The sequence below is a fragment of the Pteronotus mesoamericanus genome, unplaced genomic scaffold, assembly GCF_021234165.1.
Source record: "Pteronotus mesoamericanus isolate MK-2021 breed Mesoamerican mustached bat unplaced genomic scaffold, CSHL_Meso_final contig_291, whole genome shotgun sequence".
In the NCBI taxonomy this organism is placed as follows: Eukaryota; Metazoa; Chordata; class Mammalia; order Chiroptera; family Mormoopidae; genus Pteronotus; species Pteronotus mesoamericanus.
In genome coordinates, this window is record NW_026555124.1 from 5,305,684 (window position 1) to 5,325,475 (window position 19,792).

The 19,792-nt window shown below is 39.9% G+C and overlaps 1 protein-coding gene across 3 annotated transcripts in view; it reads right to left on the reverse strand.

Annotated features, from left to right (window-relative positions):
• Positions 1 to 19,792, reverse strand: part of EML6 (EMAP like 6) — a 226,664-nt gene that overhangs the window by 123,944 nt on the left and 82,928 nt on the right. For all 3 annotated transcript variants that reach the window (XM_054575437.1, XM_054575438.1, XM_054575439.1), the window contains exons 2-6: positions 16,969 to 17,128; positions 13,189 to 13,287; positions 10,473 to 10,541; positions 6,090 to 6,275; positions 4,395 to 4,530 (exon numbers count right to left, since the gene is read on the reverse strand). In XM_054575437.1, coding sequence (XP_054431412.1) covers positions 4,395 to 4,530; positions 6,090 to 6,275; positions 10,473 to 10,541; positions 13,189 to 13,287; positions 16,969 to 17,128 — 650 coding nt within the window. The remainder of the gene's footprint in view (positions 1 to 4,394; positions 4,531 to 6,089; positions 6,276 to 10,472; positions 10,542 to 13,188; positions 13,288 to 16,968; positions 17,129 to 19,792) is intronic.

Here is a 19,792-nt window from a genome sequence, read left to right on the forward strand (position 1 = left end):
AGTCCCAAGCAAGATTAACCCAAAGAGGCCCACACCAAGACACATCATAGTTAAAACGCAAAGGTTAAAGATAATCTTTAAAAGCACAAAGAGAAAAGCAGTTGGTTTTCTACAAGGGAGTTCCCATAAGACTGACAGCTGATTTCTCAAAAGAAACTTTGCAGGCTAAAAGGGACTGGCAACAAATATTCAAAGTGATGAAAAACAAGGACCTACAACCAAAATTACTCTTCTCAGCAAAACTATCGTTTAGAATCAAAGGACAAATGAAGAACTTCCCAAAAAGAACAAGCTAAAGGAGTTCATTCTCACCAAACCAGTATCATATGAAATGAGAATAGGTCTTTAAGAAGATCAAAAATATGAACAATAAAATGGCAATAAATACGTATTTATCAACAACTAAAACCTAAACAACAAAATAAACAAGCAGAACTGAAACAGGAGCACAGATACAGAGAACATTTTGATGGTTGCCAGATGAACGGGGGATCAGGTGGACGGGTGAAAAAGGTGAAGGGATTAAGAAATACCAATTGGTAGTTACAGAATAGCCATGGGGATGTAAAGTACAGCATAGGAAATAGAGTAGCCAACAAACATACATGCATGACCCATGGATAGGAACAAAGGTGAGGGGATTGCCTGAGGGAATGGGGTGCTGGGTGGCAGGGGGCCACGGGAGGAATTAGGACAACTGTTATAGTGCTAACAATAAAATATAATTTCTTAAAAATTTAAGGAACACAGAACATCGGTGCAGTGTCATAGGAATTGGGATGTGGCCGTGATGAATACTCTTGCTAAATTTGTATAGAAAACTATTTGACTGTGAGTAAAATGAGAAATCACTATATTTCCATGGAAATGAATTCAAGAGTCATTGTTACACAAACAGTGAAAATATTGAAGGCGGCTCATTTATGTCAAGAAATTCTTACAAGAATAAAATCATTCAAACATGGAGCTTCATGTCCAAATCCAGAGCAAGGAAGCTCTAACATTGCTTTGCTTGAATCTACTCCTTTCAAATATACTTTGTTTCCATTTTTGAGGCAAAGAGCCCAAGTAAGGTGGAGAAGATAGCCAAGACTTCTTCTGAGGTGGAGGGGGCAGGATGAAGAACACCCAAACTTCAGTCCACCCAGCCTTCTTCCTCCTGTTGCCTCCTTTTCCTACCCTCTTTCCCTCCCTTTCCTTCACTCCTCCTCAACCCATACACTGCAAATAAATGCTCAGAGGACCAAGGGTGTGGTATTGGCTGGTTGAAGGAGAAGCAGGACCAGAACACTATTTACATTAAAATTACTTTTAATTCTCCCCTCAAACCTTACTGTTTTAACCCCTGTATTTGTGCTGGGTCTCCTTTCTCACTTAGGCCTCACTCCTACCTCTACTTTCACCCCGACACAGGGTGGCCCTGGCAGCTGGCTTCAGAGGTCACCACCTCAGAGAAAGTTGATCTGACTGCGCAAAGCAGCTCTGAACTCAGCCTCCTTCCCTACTTCAGTGTGATGATGGGGTTGGGGGTGGGGGAAGCATCTCTGAGGGTGATGCAGGATCACAGCAGGTTTCCTCTGCATGGTCCCGTCCCCACAGGCTCAGGAACTGTGGTCAGATTTGGGGTTGTTCAACGAAAAGCCTTCCATTCCTTTGACTCTAGACATTTATCCCAATTTTCCACTGAGGGCTGAAATAAACACCAGCATTTCTTGGAAAGTCTGATAGTACATAATGAACTTCTATTAATGCTGCCAAAAGTGCAATAGGCAAAGGCACTACTGATGGGGGAGGTGGGTGCTACATGGACAAAATTTATTATTTCAATAGTTAGAACTTACTTTAATGAGTAAAACATATATATAAAGCAGCATATTAAAGCCATAATTTTACAGTTATTGCTTATGAGGGGTAAAATAGAAAGATCTATTAATATCAGTTTCAAGTAACATATTCAGTAAATAAGAGCATTGGTAATGAGCAGAAAATTGCAAAAATGACGGAGCTGGCAAGAAGTAGGTTGCCACTTGAGGAGCAGTGGCTCTGCTCTTGGGTCCCTTGAGCTCAAACTGCAGCGTAATCTGATTCTCTAAAACCACAGCATCCAAAATGTAAGCTATTGTCCCACTGGTTGCCCACCTAAAAATGCACGCCAACCCCTGCCTGCTCTGACACTGTCTGCCTGGGTGCTTGCTGCAGGCCACGTCTATGAGGCACAGGAAGGCTTGCCTATTTACCGTGCACCACCTGTATCTGCTCTGCTGTTGGCAAGGGAGTGTGGGGGACTCTCTCTCGAGTGATACATAATGAAAGGTGTCCCTGACCATCTTTCTTTGACTTTAAGGACAGGAGTAGGCCATGGGGTTAGCCGTGTACAATCAGTGCAAACCCCTGCTCGTAAGGATGTTCATTCTGAACCAGGTCCTGAACACCCCTTCAGGAGCCCAGAGCCAGGGACTCGGTATCAGGGAGAAGGGATAGCAGGATAAATGTGACTTTCTCCCTGATCCCCACATGTTAAAATTTATACTTTAATTATGCGATACGAGTTTTGAATGAGCTGGATAAAGTCACTGCCAAAAAGGAATCATCATTCTGGTTGCTGCTCCCCAACATCTAGCCAGTTTATGGCCAATAATTTCATCTATCAAGTTATCTAAGGTTTGCTCCTAGTTTACCTTGAAGTTTCATAATTCAAGGTCATATATTTTTGCCAGCTTTTCTAACATTTTTTACATTGTTCTTTGGGTTAATTGCTTCTATCTGTTTGAGGTATTTTTCTGAATAAAGGTGCCTTGGCCTATGCCCTGCAGCAGACAACTTAAGGGCCTTCACTTTTTCCTGGTCAATGCACTTAGGTAGACACTAAATTCTGTAACTTTCTACAGAATTTATTTCCTATTATCCCCTGTGCCTGTTATGCAGAAACATATCCACACTCGGATCCAGAGCTTCCATAAGAAAATAACAATCCAATCTGCAGATTATCTGGCTCTAAATACACTTTCTTTTTAAATTTAACAAATACAAAGTATTTAAAGCAGCTGGACTCTGGCTACTTATATGAAGTACAGTAGCCAGCTCACTTCCCTTTTGCTCAATTTTTAAGAAAGGTTTGGTTGAAAACAACATTATCTAAGGAGGATGGCCCAAAGGACAGATAGTCTGCGCATTCTTCTCTCAGTTCTCTGGAGACTCCCCCAGGCCAGCAGAGGGCTGGCCACACAAGTTGGCCTTTGGAAGAACTGCTGTGGCCACACCACCAGCAGCCCATGTGGAGGGGCTTCAGGAAAAACAACCCGATGGATAATAGCTTACTTCAGGCCTTTTAAGGACTTTGGGTCTCATGTCACACAATCTTCTCTAGGAAGATTCTCAGGAAACTTCACTCTCCCCTCGGCTACGGGCATAATTCCCCTTCACCTGAGCAGTGGTAAGTTTTCATCCTGCTGACGCCCTGACTCACAGCGCTGAGCACCCTGCCGTCAGAGCAGGCTGCAGGAGCCGCGGCCAGGTCTGAGGCCAGCCGGCCGCAAACGGACAGAGCTTCCCACATGTGCTTAGTGTACTAACATCACATGTGACTACAGCTTATCTTTTCTATTCACATTTTCCTCTTTACTCTCTCTCAGCCCCAGCTTCCTTATCTGTAAAAATAAGATAATAAGCCTATCATGAGAATTTGAAAAGATATATATAAACTGCTGTGTAGTTTCTGGTACACATATACTCAATATATTCTAGTAATAGCTCACATTTATTGAATGCTGATTATGCACCATGACTTGCTCTAAGCACTTTGAGAATATATTTAATCCTCATACAACTATAAGAGGTTGGTGCTAGTATGATCCCTATTTTATAGATGAGGAAACAGAGGCCCAGAGGAGGTAAAGAAATTTGACCAAGATCTCAAATCTATCACAGGTAAAATTTGGAATTGAATCCAGGCCTCCTGACTCTGAGCCAATGCTCTGAATATCTACTAATACAGTAGTTATTACTTTAAAGCTATTTTTAAAAAATAATTTGTCTTGTTTTTCCAATCATTTATTTGTTTATTTATTTTCAGAGGCTGGGTGCAGTCACATTTAGGGTCCAGAACTGCCCCATTTTTATAAATGAAAGCACCGCTTCCCAGGATAACATTCAGCAGTTTTACCATGGTGTTCGCCTTTGCAGCAGGACCACCGCTCATACGCAGATACCTTTGTGTGGTTTAGAAAAAGGGGTATCCATTTATTTTTAATATACTTTTGATCTTGTATTAGATATATTTATGTAAACTGTCTTAATTCCTATGTGGAATTGATGGTTACAGAAAAACAAATATAAATATAGAACTTCATCTTCCATTTAACACTTACAATTATGGGTATTAGTACATATATTACCTTTGTATCCTTGTTCTGTCTCCCTGAGATCAATTTTGGTTATCGGTTTGAAATCAGTGTCCCATAATCGTATACACCCATCACGTCCACCAGTGGCAAAGCCTTCTTCACAAGCGTACATGCTAAAGATTCCAGCCTGTCAATTAAGGCAGATAATACTCAATGCTACCATCATTCAAGATAGCGATGGAAAGCAAGTCTTGATGATTAAAAATCAAAACAAATCACTTGTTCTATTGAAATCCTGACAGTAAAACAGGCAGCCATTTAGAGTATCTTTTATTTTAGCTAGGTTAAAAATTAATCATAATCACCACCAGAGCAAACTAGCTGAAGAGGTTCTTTGTCATTACCAAACTCATGGCAGGTTGTTAAAATATTATTCAGAATTCCTTGGTTAAAGCAGACAAGTGACCATTATGAACAGATGTGACAACTGATCATTATAAAGAAAAGTAGGACAGCAATGGAGGGGTTTCATATAAATTGCTGCCCAAATAATCAAGATATTCAGGATAGGAACACAAACACTGCTACATCTCTGTGAACTCAAAAAGGCCCCACCTGAGCCTAACTGAAAGCATAAATTACAGTGGTGGTAGCTTAGGCATCATTGAAGATGCTTTTTCATCTGAAAGAGTTTCATAATTTAAAGATGTTTTTCTACAGGGAAATATTTTATTTGGTCTGTTTAAAAGTGCTGCAAGTGAATAGTGTTGACCTACGATCCAGAGTAAAGAGAAATTAGGTTACTAAGGCAGCTGCTTTTATGAATGAGGACAAATACTCACTTCTTGTTTTAAAAGCTGTTTCATAATTATCAAAACCAAGAAAATTGGTCTTGAACATACAAGACAATGAAAGATCTAAAATTTCATAGCTTTTTTTGCTAAGAATTCCTTAAACTTTTCTTCTTATTTTAAGTAATAGGGGATCAATTTGGCGGCAATAAGCAAAAGGGCTATCAAGTCTCCAATAATGTTTTACCTACATTTCTATTTATTACAATAAATTTCTATTTATTACAATAAATTTCTATTTATGACATTTCACATCACCTCCTCTTTGTCATCTGTAAGTATACTGATGGAACCATTTTAATATGTGTCAAAATTGAACAGAGTGTTCAGAAGTAAAGTTTCCCTTATTCTTACAGAGCAGACCATCAAAAGAGAGTCTGTCCATGGTTTCTGTTTGCATTTTCAACAGCTTGTGCTGTGGACCTAGAGGTGAGGAAGATCGACCTTACTAATGAATGTAAAAATAGTTATCTCCACCCTTGCCCTTCAATGGGTGGGCCACAGTCCAGCAGCAGTGAGATCACCCCAGATGCACTCAGTCAGAATCTGCGAGTCAACACGATCCCCAGGAGATCTGTAGGCACATTCAAGTTTGCGAAGTGCTGGTCAGTGAGATGAAACTGACAATGCAATAGTCCCAGACTTCTATTGAGCTACTATTGATGAATAGCAACACTAATCAGCCAATCAGTAATAGAGGTGAAGACTAATTAAATTATAATGTTTTTGAAATACTTCTTCTAGGTGAACAAAAAAATTGGGGAAATCTTTCAGGAATGTTTAGAGAGTGTCCAGCAGAGCTGGATTATCCTTAAGCGATGGGAAAAATATAGAAAGATTTGTGACATTAACTTATTAAATAAATCATACAAAATTTCCACATGGGAATACTTACACTATGTGCTCCTTGAATGGTGCGGACTAAATTGAGCCCTTTCCAGACATAGATGTCCCCATTTAAAGCACCGGAGTAGGTGATGTCTTCTTTGGCACATGCAAGGCAAAGGATGGTCTGAAGATCCCCTGTTTTGCCAAATATCCCTCTTTTTGCAGTCAGGGCATTTCCACATAGTGTCCAAAACTAGAAAGTAAGTGATAAAATAAACAGATCCAAAAACAGAGTATTTTGATGCATCTCATTATTAATGTTTATTTGCTTCTGTTTCAGTATGTTACATAATTTGCTATAGCTGAACTAGGCACACATAATTTAACTTGTTTTGCTATGACAGCAGAGAACCGCAAAACATTCTAGCCAAGATTTAAAAAATTTACATTTCAAAATGGCCAAAGTTCCAAAATTTCAAAACTTCACTAATTGTTCAATGGTAATTAAATATAAAATGTCAGTGTTCCCAGGGTTGGAATCAAGTGGATGAATAATCACGTTTTTGTTTGATGAATTTCTTGTCAAATTATAGAACTAGTATAGGTTCACTGTAGAGAAGTTTAGAAATACAGAAAAGATGAATAGGAAAATTAAAATTATCTATGACCTCCTGTTAACATTTTAGGCATTTTTTTGGTGTATATAAATAAATTCAGAAATAATTTCTTTCTAACTAAAATAGTATAAATCTTCACTGTAAAAATATTACTTAAAAATATGTCTTTAAATATAAGCTATAGTTCTGTATAGCCAAATAATTGACCAGGCTTTTCAGCTTCAGTGGTATAATTTATCAGATGGAAAACCATACGCAAACAGCTCCAGCTACTTGTTGAAGGGCAGCAGGGAGACTCCCATGGTTATAATATAAAAATTAAATATTTTGCTTTGGCATAGCTTTTTATTAAATACATGAAATAGTGTAACTTTAGTGCCAATGTATATAGTCCCTCACAGTTTATAATGGTTCTTTACATAGGTCTAGTTATTTAATCTTCTTAATACCCTTGAGAAGAGGCTACAGCAGATACTATTATCCCAATTGGGAAGTGAGAAAAGAGAGCATACACGGCTCACTGGCGGTAAGGAAGGGTTCAAGGGGGTTATACGTGACAAAATAGGCGTCTTGATCTTTGCCTTGGGGACTTTAAATCTAATGAAGATACACATAAAACAACAAGAGACCATTTTAAGTCATCCTATTCAGACTACCTACAAGTGGCAAGAGAATTCAAAGAGAGAAAACATGTTGAATTAATTAATATGAGCAAGAGCAGGATTTGGATCAGTGGTAAGGAAGAAATTGCACTGGGGTTCAGGAGAGCAGGATTAGGCAAAATAAGGTGACAGGAAATTTGAGGAAAATCAGTGACAACACTAATATTCTGTGCCTGCAAGAGAGAGAAAATGGTGGTCCTCTCATAGTCGTGACGGGGGCGGGGGGCGGGAGCGGTCCTGGATGGACACCCCAGGGCCAGTTCTGGGACAGTTGGGCCACCGGGAGGGCCGGGGCTCGGGCAGCTGTGGAGAAGGTGGCCCTAGGGAGGAGGAGGGACAGATGTGCACCCATTTGAGACAATGCAGGATTTTCTCTCATTTAAGAGGAAAGTGTCAACTCTGGTGAGTCATTTCTTTGGGTATTGTTTTTATGAAAAGGCATGAAAGTACACTTAGAAAGAATAAAAGGATCTGAGAAAAGACAGGTAAAAGCTTTGGTAAGACATTTAATATTTAAGCGTTTACTTTGAACCTGAACAAACTGTTAGACCTAACTACATAGATGCCAAAGAACTCGCTGTTCGTGCCGACCCTTAGGGCAGTCACTTTCTTTTTCACTACTGTCTCCCCAAGCGTGAAGGTAAAAAAAAGAGTAATTATTTCATAATTATTCTCCTTCTAACTTGGGGTGTGCACCTCTGACCTCAGTTACTGAATTATTTCTAGATAGACAACTGCAGAAAATAGAGAGAAAGCATTATCATCAGACACAAAGGTTTTCTGATAAAATCACCCAGTCGGACGTACTAATGTCAACATGAAATATTCCAAATAATCAAATGATTCTCTAAAAAAGGCAGATACAAATGTAATGCCAGGATAGGTATGAGGTTTCCTCCAGAGAATAGCAAATCTTTGACATATTAGCACTTCTTAAGAAGCACTTTTTGTTTGGAAAACAGTGACAGTTTAGGGTAGCAACACATCATTAAATCCACATCAAATGGGGAATAACTGTCCATCTTCTTCAATCCTCATTCACAATTGTAACGCAAATTTTGTTGGAACTGGCAGGTTACTTCGGAGATCAGCGGGCCCCAGGTAATCTCCAAGGTCCCTTGGGCTTCTGACTAGAGACTGGAGAAGGATCAATATCCAAAACCTAGTAAGCTCATTTGCTGTAAACCCAACCAAGCAGACAATGCTCAACTGCTACTGTTTTTCAAGTGTTCATTTCAGATCACTGTGATTTAGTTGCTTGTTTGTAAAACCAGAAAGAATGTCACCCTCACTATAAAAATTTCACATAGAAATATCTGCTTGGAGTATACCAAAGACTCTGCGTTCACCGTGTGACTGGAATCATTAACAGGCTGTTAGGCAGCTTTGCGGGGAAAGGGTGGGGATCCTAGAATTGGGTGAAGAAAATATAGATAGTGAAGCCTTTTGAAATTTGACGTGGAGTTCTTTCTAAACAAATTAATAAAGAATGGAGACCTGGGGGGAGGGGACTATAAGGGGATTAAATGGTAATGGAAAAAAAATACAATAAAGATTAAATTAAAAAAAAAAAAAAGAATGGCTGAGTGGTCATTTGCAAATTCTTCCATTTGAGGTAAATATGCTTGTTTTGCCTAGGGAAAAAAATGCCTAAGTCTGCTAAAACACAATTAACAAATTTACCGGGATAAGTAGATAGTGTTTTCAAATGAAGTTCTAGGGTTTTATCTTTCTCTGCTCTTAGATTTAACTGATTAAAAGTCAGAGTTAACCAAAGATGGAAAGAAATAGGAAGAAGCTAGAGAATTCTATTAACTAAGAAGCTAATCCATTATTTTTAAAAATCTGGTTTTGGGGGTAAGGCAGTTAAATCAAGTTAGATCATTAAAGAAGTAATTTCTACATGGAAAGAGCTCTACACAGGGAGCCACAGACGGAGTTTAAATCTTAGCTGTGCCACCATTCTTGTGATCCTGGAAAATGGGAAAAGAAGTTAACATTATTGTGCCCCTACTGATTCCATATACTGGTCAATGTAACTCTTAATAACTTCAGGATGTAGTTCTTTCCTAGGGGAAGAAACTCAGCCTCAGGGAGATTAAATAGCTGTTCCAGAGTCAGGCAGAAGGAGATAAAACCAATATTCAATACAACCTCCTAGGTCTTGGCTTTCTCACTGTACACACACAGGGCGGATGACGGCTCCGACGTCAGGGTCCCAGATTCCCAGACTCCCAGGCAGCAGCTGCAGCCTCCTGGAGGTTGGGCTCGGTGGGAATGCACGCATTTCTTTACTTGTGGCTCAGAGAACAACTCAGTGCTTTTGCCATGTTTTAGACAGGTCAGAAACTCGTGTTGGCAGATACATATCTCTGATTAATAAAAGTTATTAAGATGATTAATATTTAATGGCTACAGTGTATTTTGTGGCCAAAATCGTTCCAAATATTGGTTCCCACAGAAAGTTTTATGAAGAGGTTCTTTGGTGATGATAACATTGATGACCTTTGAACATGTTATGGGCCAAGGACCTTTCTGTTCCCCAGTCCCGTGATTCATTCCATGAGTGGCCAATGCCTCCTATCAACTCCTGACTGAAGCGCCACCCCTCCCCTGGGTTCTGCTGCTTTCCAAGCTCTCCCACCAAACTCACCTGCCCATCAAGGCTCAGCTCAAAGAGCACCCCCTTCCTGAAACACCTACCCTTCCTCTGACCACTTGGGATTATCCCTGTAGAATTTCAGTTTGCCTCGCTTACAGGATGTTCTGTTTTAATGTTTTTAATTGCTCAGCTTCAAGCAAACTGAAAATAGGGTCAGGTTTTATTTCTTCACAGTATAAACTGAACTGTTTACCAAATTTAATGAGTTTTCAAGACTTCCATGCGGGCTGTGTAAAACATAAGGAAGGATCCTCCAACAAGTGCCTCTGTTTGAGCAAACGTATTCTCAGGTTAAAATTAGGTCTTTGCACAAGGATTACAAAATGTTTAAGAAGCCCTAAGGTGTAGGTAGGACACCAGACGTTAGCTTTCTAGAGAGGCAAGTACAAAGGCTCTAAATTTAAGAAAAACAATATAAAGTCGAGTGGTTTCTCAACAACAAATTATATATATAAACACCTAAAATTCTTTTCATTCAAGGAAAAATTTGAAAAAAATAACTACTTTACCTTTATATGTTTTACTCCACAGCTAACCACTCTGTTTGGCTGATATGGATCCCAGGAAATATCAAAAATCTGTTTAAAAAATATTAAAAGTTGCTATGTTGGTCATTTATGCATTTTAGCCTTCTTTCAGATATCAGTCCGATTGCCAACATTCCACCCTAACACTTAGAACACAATGTTATGATACCTGCATAGATGGAAAAGTAGAGGATTAGGCCCTGGGGATGAGTCAGGAATTGCTAAGACATGTTTTATCATTGCTTGTCTACTTACCTGAGGCTTGACTAGAAAGGTAATAATTAACCACACTCATTGAGAACAAACTGGTGTCATATTTTTAACTTTGTCCATGCAGGATAAACAAATTGTGATGACGTAGGATAATTTTTTGCTCAAATTTTCTATAGCTCTACACAATGCTAATAAAATATTCCTGAGATAGTTTTTTTAAAACAACAGTAAAAAGAATTATAAAATGCTTCATTTTGAGTAAGAAAATGTGGCCAACAGTTTCTAGTAATCACAGAAGTTAATATTCTAGAACACAAGGCAGAGTTATTTGCCTGGCACTAAGCCCACCGAGGCCATCATTTTAATCTGATCCGTAACACTATTGTATTTTCAGTTTTCCAAGGCACTGCAAACATATCTGCTAATATTACTTATCACTCTTTAAGAAAAGCTACCAGGCAGGCTGCAGGTAGTTCTATTTCTATCTGGGGGATAGGGAAGAGAAGACTGTCATCCTTCAGGGTCAAATCACCCGTGGCAGCTGTTTGAAGTGCACGTTCCCCCAACAGAGAGGATCTGATTTAGTGGCTCTGAAACTGGGTCCGAACACCTGCATTTTAAAACAGACCCTGGGAGATTCTGACACAGGCAGTCCGTGGACCACATTCTCTGAAGCTCTAATAGAAAAACGAATCAGTTGCCAGGGCCAGAGTCTAGACCACAGTGCGCTCAAGCTGCTAACTTTTCATCACATAGGAAGGAGCAATACGGAGCAATCATCCGAGAAAGAAGGAAGTCCTATAACCTTCGGTTAGGTAGAAAGGTATAATTATGGACCACTAGAGAAAGAGTACTTGGTCCAAGTACCAATGGGGTCCAAACACTCATTTAGGCTATGCAAGCTCAGGCAATGCTTAGCATCTCTAACTTTAACCTCATCTTCTCTAAGATGAATGATACCACCTCAGGTTTTTTTTATGAGATCACTTAAGATAAGGTATATATGATCATTTTGCAGGCTGTAAAGCACTCATTATACAAATGAATACTGGGGATTAAATATTTTAGCCACTAAATAATTTTGAAGATAGTCATTTGCACATACGCAGCCGGTAATCATTTATATTAGCATCAGTAATCAAGAACGAAACTAGGCATGATACAAATTATGGGGTCTGGGAGAACATGTTCTAAATGTTCTAAGTACATAGAATAATGTTCTAAAAGAACAGTATTGCATTCAAATATTTAGGCTATTTAGGCTGTTAAAATCACAGCATTCTCGCTAGAGTAGCACTGCACTTCTTACATGCTACTCCTAACTGGAAAGTGTACAATACAATAACGAAGCAACAGGAAATTCATGCATTGATCCAACCAAATTCAGTTTACTTTATAAGATATGATGGGATCACACAATAAACAGTACCATCCAAAATGTAAGAATCACAAATATATTCAACCTCTTCAGTAAGTACTAAGTTGTTATCAATTAAATACCAATAAATTACTACCAATACCTGGAGGTAGAGCCCAAGAATCACTATACTGTAAAATCTCCTTAGAGTATTTTTATGTGTAGTCAGGGTTGGGAGCCACTGGGCCAGGCTGCTTCCGACACTAAAGTTCCATTGCTGGTTACTCTTGGACTTTCTAAGAACTTCATCCTCATGTGCAACTTGCCCAAATGTATAGGAACAACTTAATACCACAATTCTCCACAGATAGCTGTACTATTCATATAAAAAAGGTTTTTTTTTTAAGTTCACACAAAATTTAATATTTAATTAAGGCCTCATTCTGCATGGGCACAGATTGGACAGAAATACAAAACAACTAGGAATCAATGTAAGACAATAACGTAAATTCAGTATTTTTTTAATTAGAAAACCAAGATAGTAAAGTAGCCAAATTATTTTAATTATGCAAGATGCAAGCGAAATCAATTTCTTACCAGTTAGTGCATATGTCTGCTTCATATCCTATTTTGCCAGCCATGACTACTTGGAATTATCATTTCTGATCACACTGACTTCAATATGAATGATAAGCAGGCCACAATTTACATTCAAGGTTCTCAAATATGGCAAAGAGTCACAAAGTTGTCGTTACATTCATTTGAAATTCAAAGGTATACACTTGTAAACATTTTGTGAATATAAATTTCTAACGACTACTTCCATTTCTAAATAAATGCATACATCTAAACTTTGCATATAATTTCAAATTCAATTCTATTTTGATTTTATGAGGAAGCCATGAAAAGCAGTAACAACTTAAATAAAGCATTCAATCTCTAAAAGAGATGCCAACATAGCAATTAATCCTAAATTAATTTTTAAAAACAGTACATTTTTAAGCTGAATATGTAGGGAAAATATACATGTGGAAAACTTTCTTTAAAAAGTATTGAGAACTTGAGAAGCTCTATCGCAATCCCCCAGTTATACAATCTGTATGGCTTGATCCAACAAGGTTTTCTTACCCGGTCGGAGTGGCCGGTGGCTGAGGCCAGAAGTTTTCCCTTCCTCCAGTCCCAAATGCAGACTGTGTTTTTGGCATCTAATCCCACAGAGGCTAAACGCTAAGAATAAGAACAACAACTTAATACCCAAAAATGATGGCAAGATTTCCCATTATCTATGCCTCCTTTCAACAAATGGTTACTGATTACCTACTATGGGCCAAGCTTTGGGCTTCTTATGAAAAAAATACTTTCTCAAGATCCATCTTAAATCCAAAAAAGCTATCACAGATGACTTCCATGAATATATACTGAAATTTCAAAAAACCTATCAGTTACAATTCATTTATCCTTCTTAAACATAGAAACATATGCGCAACAATCTCATGAATCTCTGATTAGTCAGTGGAAACCATAGAAACAGAACTTGAAGGCAGGGTTTAAATTTATTTTTTAAATTAAGAACTTAATGTGAGATTTAAGAGAGTCTAGGTTTTTATAATCTGAGTGCCTCAACAAACTGCTAGAATTAAAGGGTTTGACAGACATAAGGGAGAAATCCCATAAATGAACATAATTTTCATTCCTCTTAAATTCCATAATTTCACAAACATCCCAAGTGACTCAAGAAGGATATATAATTTTAGTAAAAGTAAGCTGGCATTTCATTTCCCAGTCCAAATTCTTCAGGTTCACATAAGAATTTGTCCTCAAGGGGAAAGGAAAATTAAATATGAGAATACACAACATCAAAAGAGTCCAAACACATTTTAGAAACACCAAAACCAGCAGTCCCAGCAGGACACCACCTCTAAGGAAACAGTGCTGTGTAACAGGTAGAGGTCTGAACAGGGAGTAAGAGATTTGGCTTCTTTTTTGACCTTGTGTGTCACATGAGACCCTGAAAAATTAATTTACACTCCTTAAATCTGTTTTCTCATCTGTAAAATGAATGTAAAATATTTGTTCTGTTTACACAAGATTTTTGTGTAGATCAGTTAAATAATGTAAGTCAAAGAGTTTTAAAAACAGTATGACTCAAGGATAAGAATCTTGGAACTTATGTATTTCATCAAGTCTTAATGTCTGAATGTGAGTAGGTATAGAAAGACAGGCAGCCATATGTGGCTAAATGCACATGTTATTATGCAGAGATTATTCAGGTTTTTTCGCTATAGATAGCCCCTATTAGGAATATTTAGTATTAAAAATTTATAATTGGAGGTTTTAAAATGTGAGCTTAAGAAAGGGGGTCTTTGCTGTAATTTTTAATTGAGTGTTCCAGCAATGGAAATGATTTTAAGACATTGTCATATTTTTTACCGACATAAGAAACCTCAAAGTGGGTGAATTCCATTCAGCCTATTCCTTTTCTTTTTTTTTAAATAGAAAAAGCAGTTAACATAAACAGAGGCACTAAAGTAAAACCCACCATTTCTTGATTGAGACAAAGCCAGAAGGAATCTGTTTTGTTCATTTGTAGTGACAGACCCCATAGCTACCTGCGGAGCATTTCTATTCCCTTTGTTGCTTGAGTGGGGATGGGCCATTTGTCATTGTCTAAAGATCACTTGATTCCAGCGAACTCTGCCTAGGGAATAAGGCAGACCCGAAGCAGTCGGCATCAGCAAGCCAGGAAATCCGTCATGGTAAGCACATAGGAGGTGATTTTTCTCAACTGACAGTGAAGTACCATGAGTCCACCCCAACCCACACCCTGAAAAATGAAACCTAAAAGTGAAAGCTGATTGTCCTCAGTCACTTCACATTTTTCTTGTCATGCTTTAGAACAGTGATTTTCAACTAGTGTGCTGCAAGAATTTTTAAAACATGCAATACCTACCTATTTAGTCAGAGGCACCAACCACTTTTCCCTTAGATTGTCAAATAAAATGACAACAGCCAACCAATGTGAATGAACCAAAATTATACCTTTTTTTTGTCAGATTGGCAAAAAATATGGTGTGCTGCAGAATTTTAGCATTTAGTTTATGTGTGCCATAAGATGAAAAATGTTGAAAATTGCTATTTTATAACTAATTCTGATAAAGAATGTTTGCTAGAAAAACAAAACCAAAATCAGATTAGAGAATGTGCACGTAAGTACACATCCAAGTGTACATTTACACTTGTATGTGCAAATGCATCCTGACACATCCATTCAATTTGGTCAGGAAGTCAATAACTCCAAGTTTAAACAAATGTCACTAACCAGGTTTTTGTCTTTAGACATGGATATACAATGGAATGTAGTCAATATCCTGCCTAAATTAGATGAGATTACAATGTAGGAAAATCAAAAACATATATACCAGAGATGTACATGGTAGTGAATCTGGTTCTAGAAAGAAAAATGAGTAATTATCACTACTCTCTCAAAACAGAAGAATACAAGTATGCAAATGTTAATTGTTTAAAAACGGACTCCAACCAGGTCAAGTCCTATAATCCACTGATCTTCACACAAACTCCAAGTTTGGTCAAGCCTCTATGAATAATTTGATAGGTCTTTCCACAGCATAGACTTACAGAATTAAAAATAAACTTTGATAAAAACTGGATTGAAGAAATTAACTGGCAGAAATACAGAGAGCTTAAAAAACAACAACAACAACAACAACAACACGCGGCCTAGGAACATGGAGGTGGCCGGGGGAAAAAGGCAAGGCCTTAGTGAGGAGGTAAATGCAGTGGGAGCCAGAGATGACCCCTTAATCTTTCCACTCCCTTTTGTGTAACATAGTTTTGAAGTTGAGATAGAATTGACATCTATGACATATAAACAAATCTTTTCTGCCAAGTGTTGCTGGAAGTCAAAGAAAAGACAGAAGGTTTACTGGGGACCCTGGGAAGGCTTCATGAAGACCTTTGGAGTTCGTGGAAGAATGAGTTACGTTAAGGGGCAAAGAGGCTGAGCAGGGCACGTGAGGTGGAGAGGACAGCCTGAGAAAGGGCCCTAGGGTGCGAAAGAGCAAGGCCTGGCAAAGGACTCCCGCTGACTTGTCCAGTGTGACCACAAGCAGACAGTGAAGATGAGGCTAGAAAGGTTAGCCTAGAATGCCCGGCTAAAAAATGTGGACTTGATTCAATGGGTACTCTAAGATTTCTTGTTTTTAAACAATTCTGACACTTTTTTTTTCAGTTGGTGAAATGCATTATCAAGAACTTTAGTGCGTAGAGATCAGTTAAGAGGTTAAACTGTCAGGTAAGACACAGAGTTGGAACTTAAAGGATGGTGGCAGAGAGGACTGGAAGAAGAGGATAAATGTCAGAGTTACTGTAAATAAATAAATACAGATGAAGCAGTGACTGCCTGAATTCTGCGACAGTGGGTAGGGAGAAGTTGCTGGAAGTGACCCCAAGGGAAAGAGTCAGACAGAACCTTCTCAGTGGATTATTAGATGATGTTATCTTCTGAAAGCAAGGGCAACCAAGGTGATGCCGAGGGCTTGCAGTTGGCAGAACAGGTTTGGTCCAACCCTTATTCCAAACAGGAAGCTAACAATGGAAGACAAAGTGGAACTGCTGAGTCATTACAGACTTGATCAGCATGAGTTCATGACTTCCTTCCTGGAGGCTTTTTAACCTGATGGAGACTGGGGAACCACAATGGGCTTATTCAGAGCTGGGTGTCGGTGCCACAAGCTTGGAAAAGGACCAAACAGGTGAAGACTCTAAGAAGCTGCCAAAGGGAGCTGGAGGGGTTGATAGAGCTTCTAAGCCTATAGGCTATGTGCATCATAATTCTAAGTGAGTTACGAGAAATCATTAAAGAAAATGAAAATAGAAAAAGATACACACCTGTCCATCTGAGTCGAAAGCCAGGCAGGCGACTCCATGTGTATGGACATCTTTAAGAATAGACACAGTCTGGACATTATAGGAATCCCATATACATACATATGGCTCCTTCCCAACTTGGCCAGTTGCAACAAGAGTTCTATCTGGGTGTAAGGCAAGGCTGAAAAAGAAAAAGGCCTCTTTTCACATCCTTCTACCCAACACAGTTAAGAAAACTATTGATCATCTTTTATCCACATTTGTTTCTCATTTTAATGATCTAACAAGAAAAAGGGTCTGAACTTCCCCCCAAAAAATAATTACCTAATTGGTCTAACTATAAATGTACAATTTTGACAGAGGCTTAGTACAATTTAACAATAGTTTCATCTTATTTTACCTACTTCATTACCTAGAAAATGAGACATTATAATTCCAGGACTAGCGAATCTTCTATACAGTTCTATCTATAACTGCTTTATGTCATGATATTTACCAACTGATTTTGAAAATATCATTCAGCTTTCAAGATAGCTTTTGACTTTAATTTAGGGGGAAATGCCGTTGCTAGGAGAAAGCGTGCTTCTCAGGATTAATTAAACCTGCTTGTAGAAGCTACATACCATGCTCATTAGGGTTTCAAAGCGTGGAGGGGTCCAGAGTCAAGTGCTGTTTCTGCTGCTATAGATTATGTATTTTAAATGAAATTGTCTATTTTACATCAATTACTATGACACAAAGAGAACTGCTAATTACTATGCTTGTATTTTGTGTAGCTCTTTCTCTCTGTAGTCCAATCAAAATAAAACTTTGTCAAAAACCAACTAGAATTTCTAGGAGTCGGTAGCAGTCAAGGGGGAGAAATGTTATCATTACTATTCCCAGCTGAGAAATCACTCTAATGTTTTTAAAATCACTGTGTAAAGAAGTTGTGCCTTTCTAAAAATAGGTATTGGGAATTTAAAACAAAAGAAGAGCACATTACCTATATATTTTTTAAAAAACTAGCAGATGATTGTTTACACAGTTACAAAAGTCAGGTTTTTTTCTCCCTTTTCAATTTTGACATGATTTTAATAAGAGTATACGCTCCGGAATGAGACACCTGGATTTGCACATTGGCTGCCCTTTACTACCTCTGGTCATTTCAACATATTGCTTGATTTCTTTTCCCTCAGGTTCCTCATATATAAAATGCAGATACTATATAAGCATTTAGCACAAAGTGTACACTTGATACAAATCTCTTTATCACCATCACTCGTGTAACTGGCATCAGATAGATAACCAACATAATCATGTCTCTGTGGATACGTGTACCTTTCAAAAACAAACTACTTTCTGGTTCTCTCCTGGCTCTACATGTGGTCCCCACAATTCTGCAGCCACCAAGCACCCTGGGGTGCCACGGCAGTCCTCATCCCACTGTGCTCCCTTCCTGGGCCTCCCACCAAACCTAGTGCCATCTTTTGCAGCGGATCCCCGTGTACCACCCTGCCCCTCACCGACCAGCCCTCCCAGGCCCGTGTACCCTGGAGCTGAGGGCAGTTTGTCTTTCCAGGGGCTCCCCACACCCCCACTCCACACGTCTGCAGTCCAGGCACTGCCTCAAAGAGGGAGGTCTGCTCCACTTGCACGTTGAGGTTGGGTGCTGCATCGGGTTCGTGCTTTGGAGGCAAAGAGGGTACAGTGAGAGCCCACAGGGTGCGCTTTGTGGCTCCAGCTGTGTTGGGCAGTGAGTGCAGGTCCAAATGGAGGTGCAGGGAAAGGATGGTCTGAGTGTCAGGGGAGGCTCAAGGAACGGTGGGATCGGGCCCCAGGTGCTGTGGCCATGACCTCTCTCTCCAGAGGAACCCGGAACCCACGGGATCTCGGGAGGTCCACAGCGGCCAGCAGAGGGGTCCCGGGATGAGAAACACCTGGGTGCTCCAGGCACCAGAGGCTCCTCATCCTTGATTCGTCAGGAAGGTGCCTGGCTCACGCCACCTGTCAAGTCAACCCCAATCCCCTGTGATGCATCACCCTCTCCCACAACCCCAAATCAGAGTCACAGTGCAGGGTACTTTGCCCCACCTGCTGCCAGGGTTTGGGGACCAGGCTCTGGCTTAAAGGCTGTGCAGCGGCAGACTGCCCAAGGCCAGAACTGGGGAGTTACTGTGTGAGGGCTGCAAGTCTATCACCTTCCAGAAGGATGAAGGCTTTGGGGCATCGACATGGGCTTCTGGCTCGGCTGCTGGTGCCCCAGTCCAACATTTCTGAGGTCCAAGGCCGCAGCAACCCAAGCACACTATTCCACTGCACCTCCTCAGAGCCAGTTGTTTCTCCAGGCGGCGGCAGTGAGGTATCTAGAATTTGTTCCTGGAGTCTATCACGGCCTGTTTCTGGAGACTTTCCCTTGAAGAACAGCCTTAGGACATTGCTCTCTCCTTCTCACAGTGAGCCTCTTCACTCAAGCCCTTCCATCAGGAAATGTTCTCCTCTAGCGAACATCCCAGGAGGGATGCCCACGGGTTTGGGTGGGGCCTGAGGGGAGGGCGTGGGGGTTCCCAGGAAGGTACAGGTGCAGGTACAATTTGTGGCTTCAGCTGTGTAGCAGGGCGTGCGGGACGGTCCAGATGGAGGGGCAGGAGAGGGGAGGCTGGGGTGCACTGAGCATCAGGGGAGGCTCCGAGAATAACTAGGGCCCCAGGTGGTGCTGCTGAGACCACTGTCCCAGAGGGCGCCCCATCTCCCAGAATCTAGGGAGTTCTCAGGGCTGGCAGAGGAATCCTGGGATGAGAAACACCTGGGAGCCCGTATGTGCGGCACCTAACAAGTGCTTGCTGGAAAACGTACCCTCAGGAAT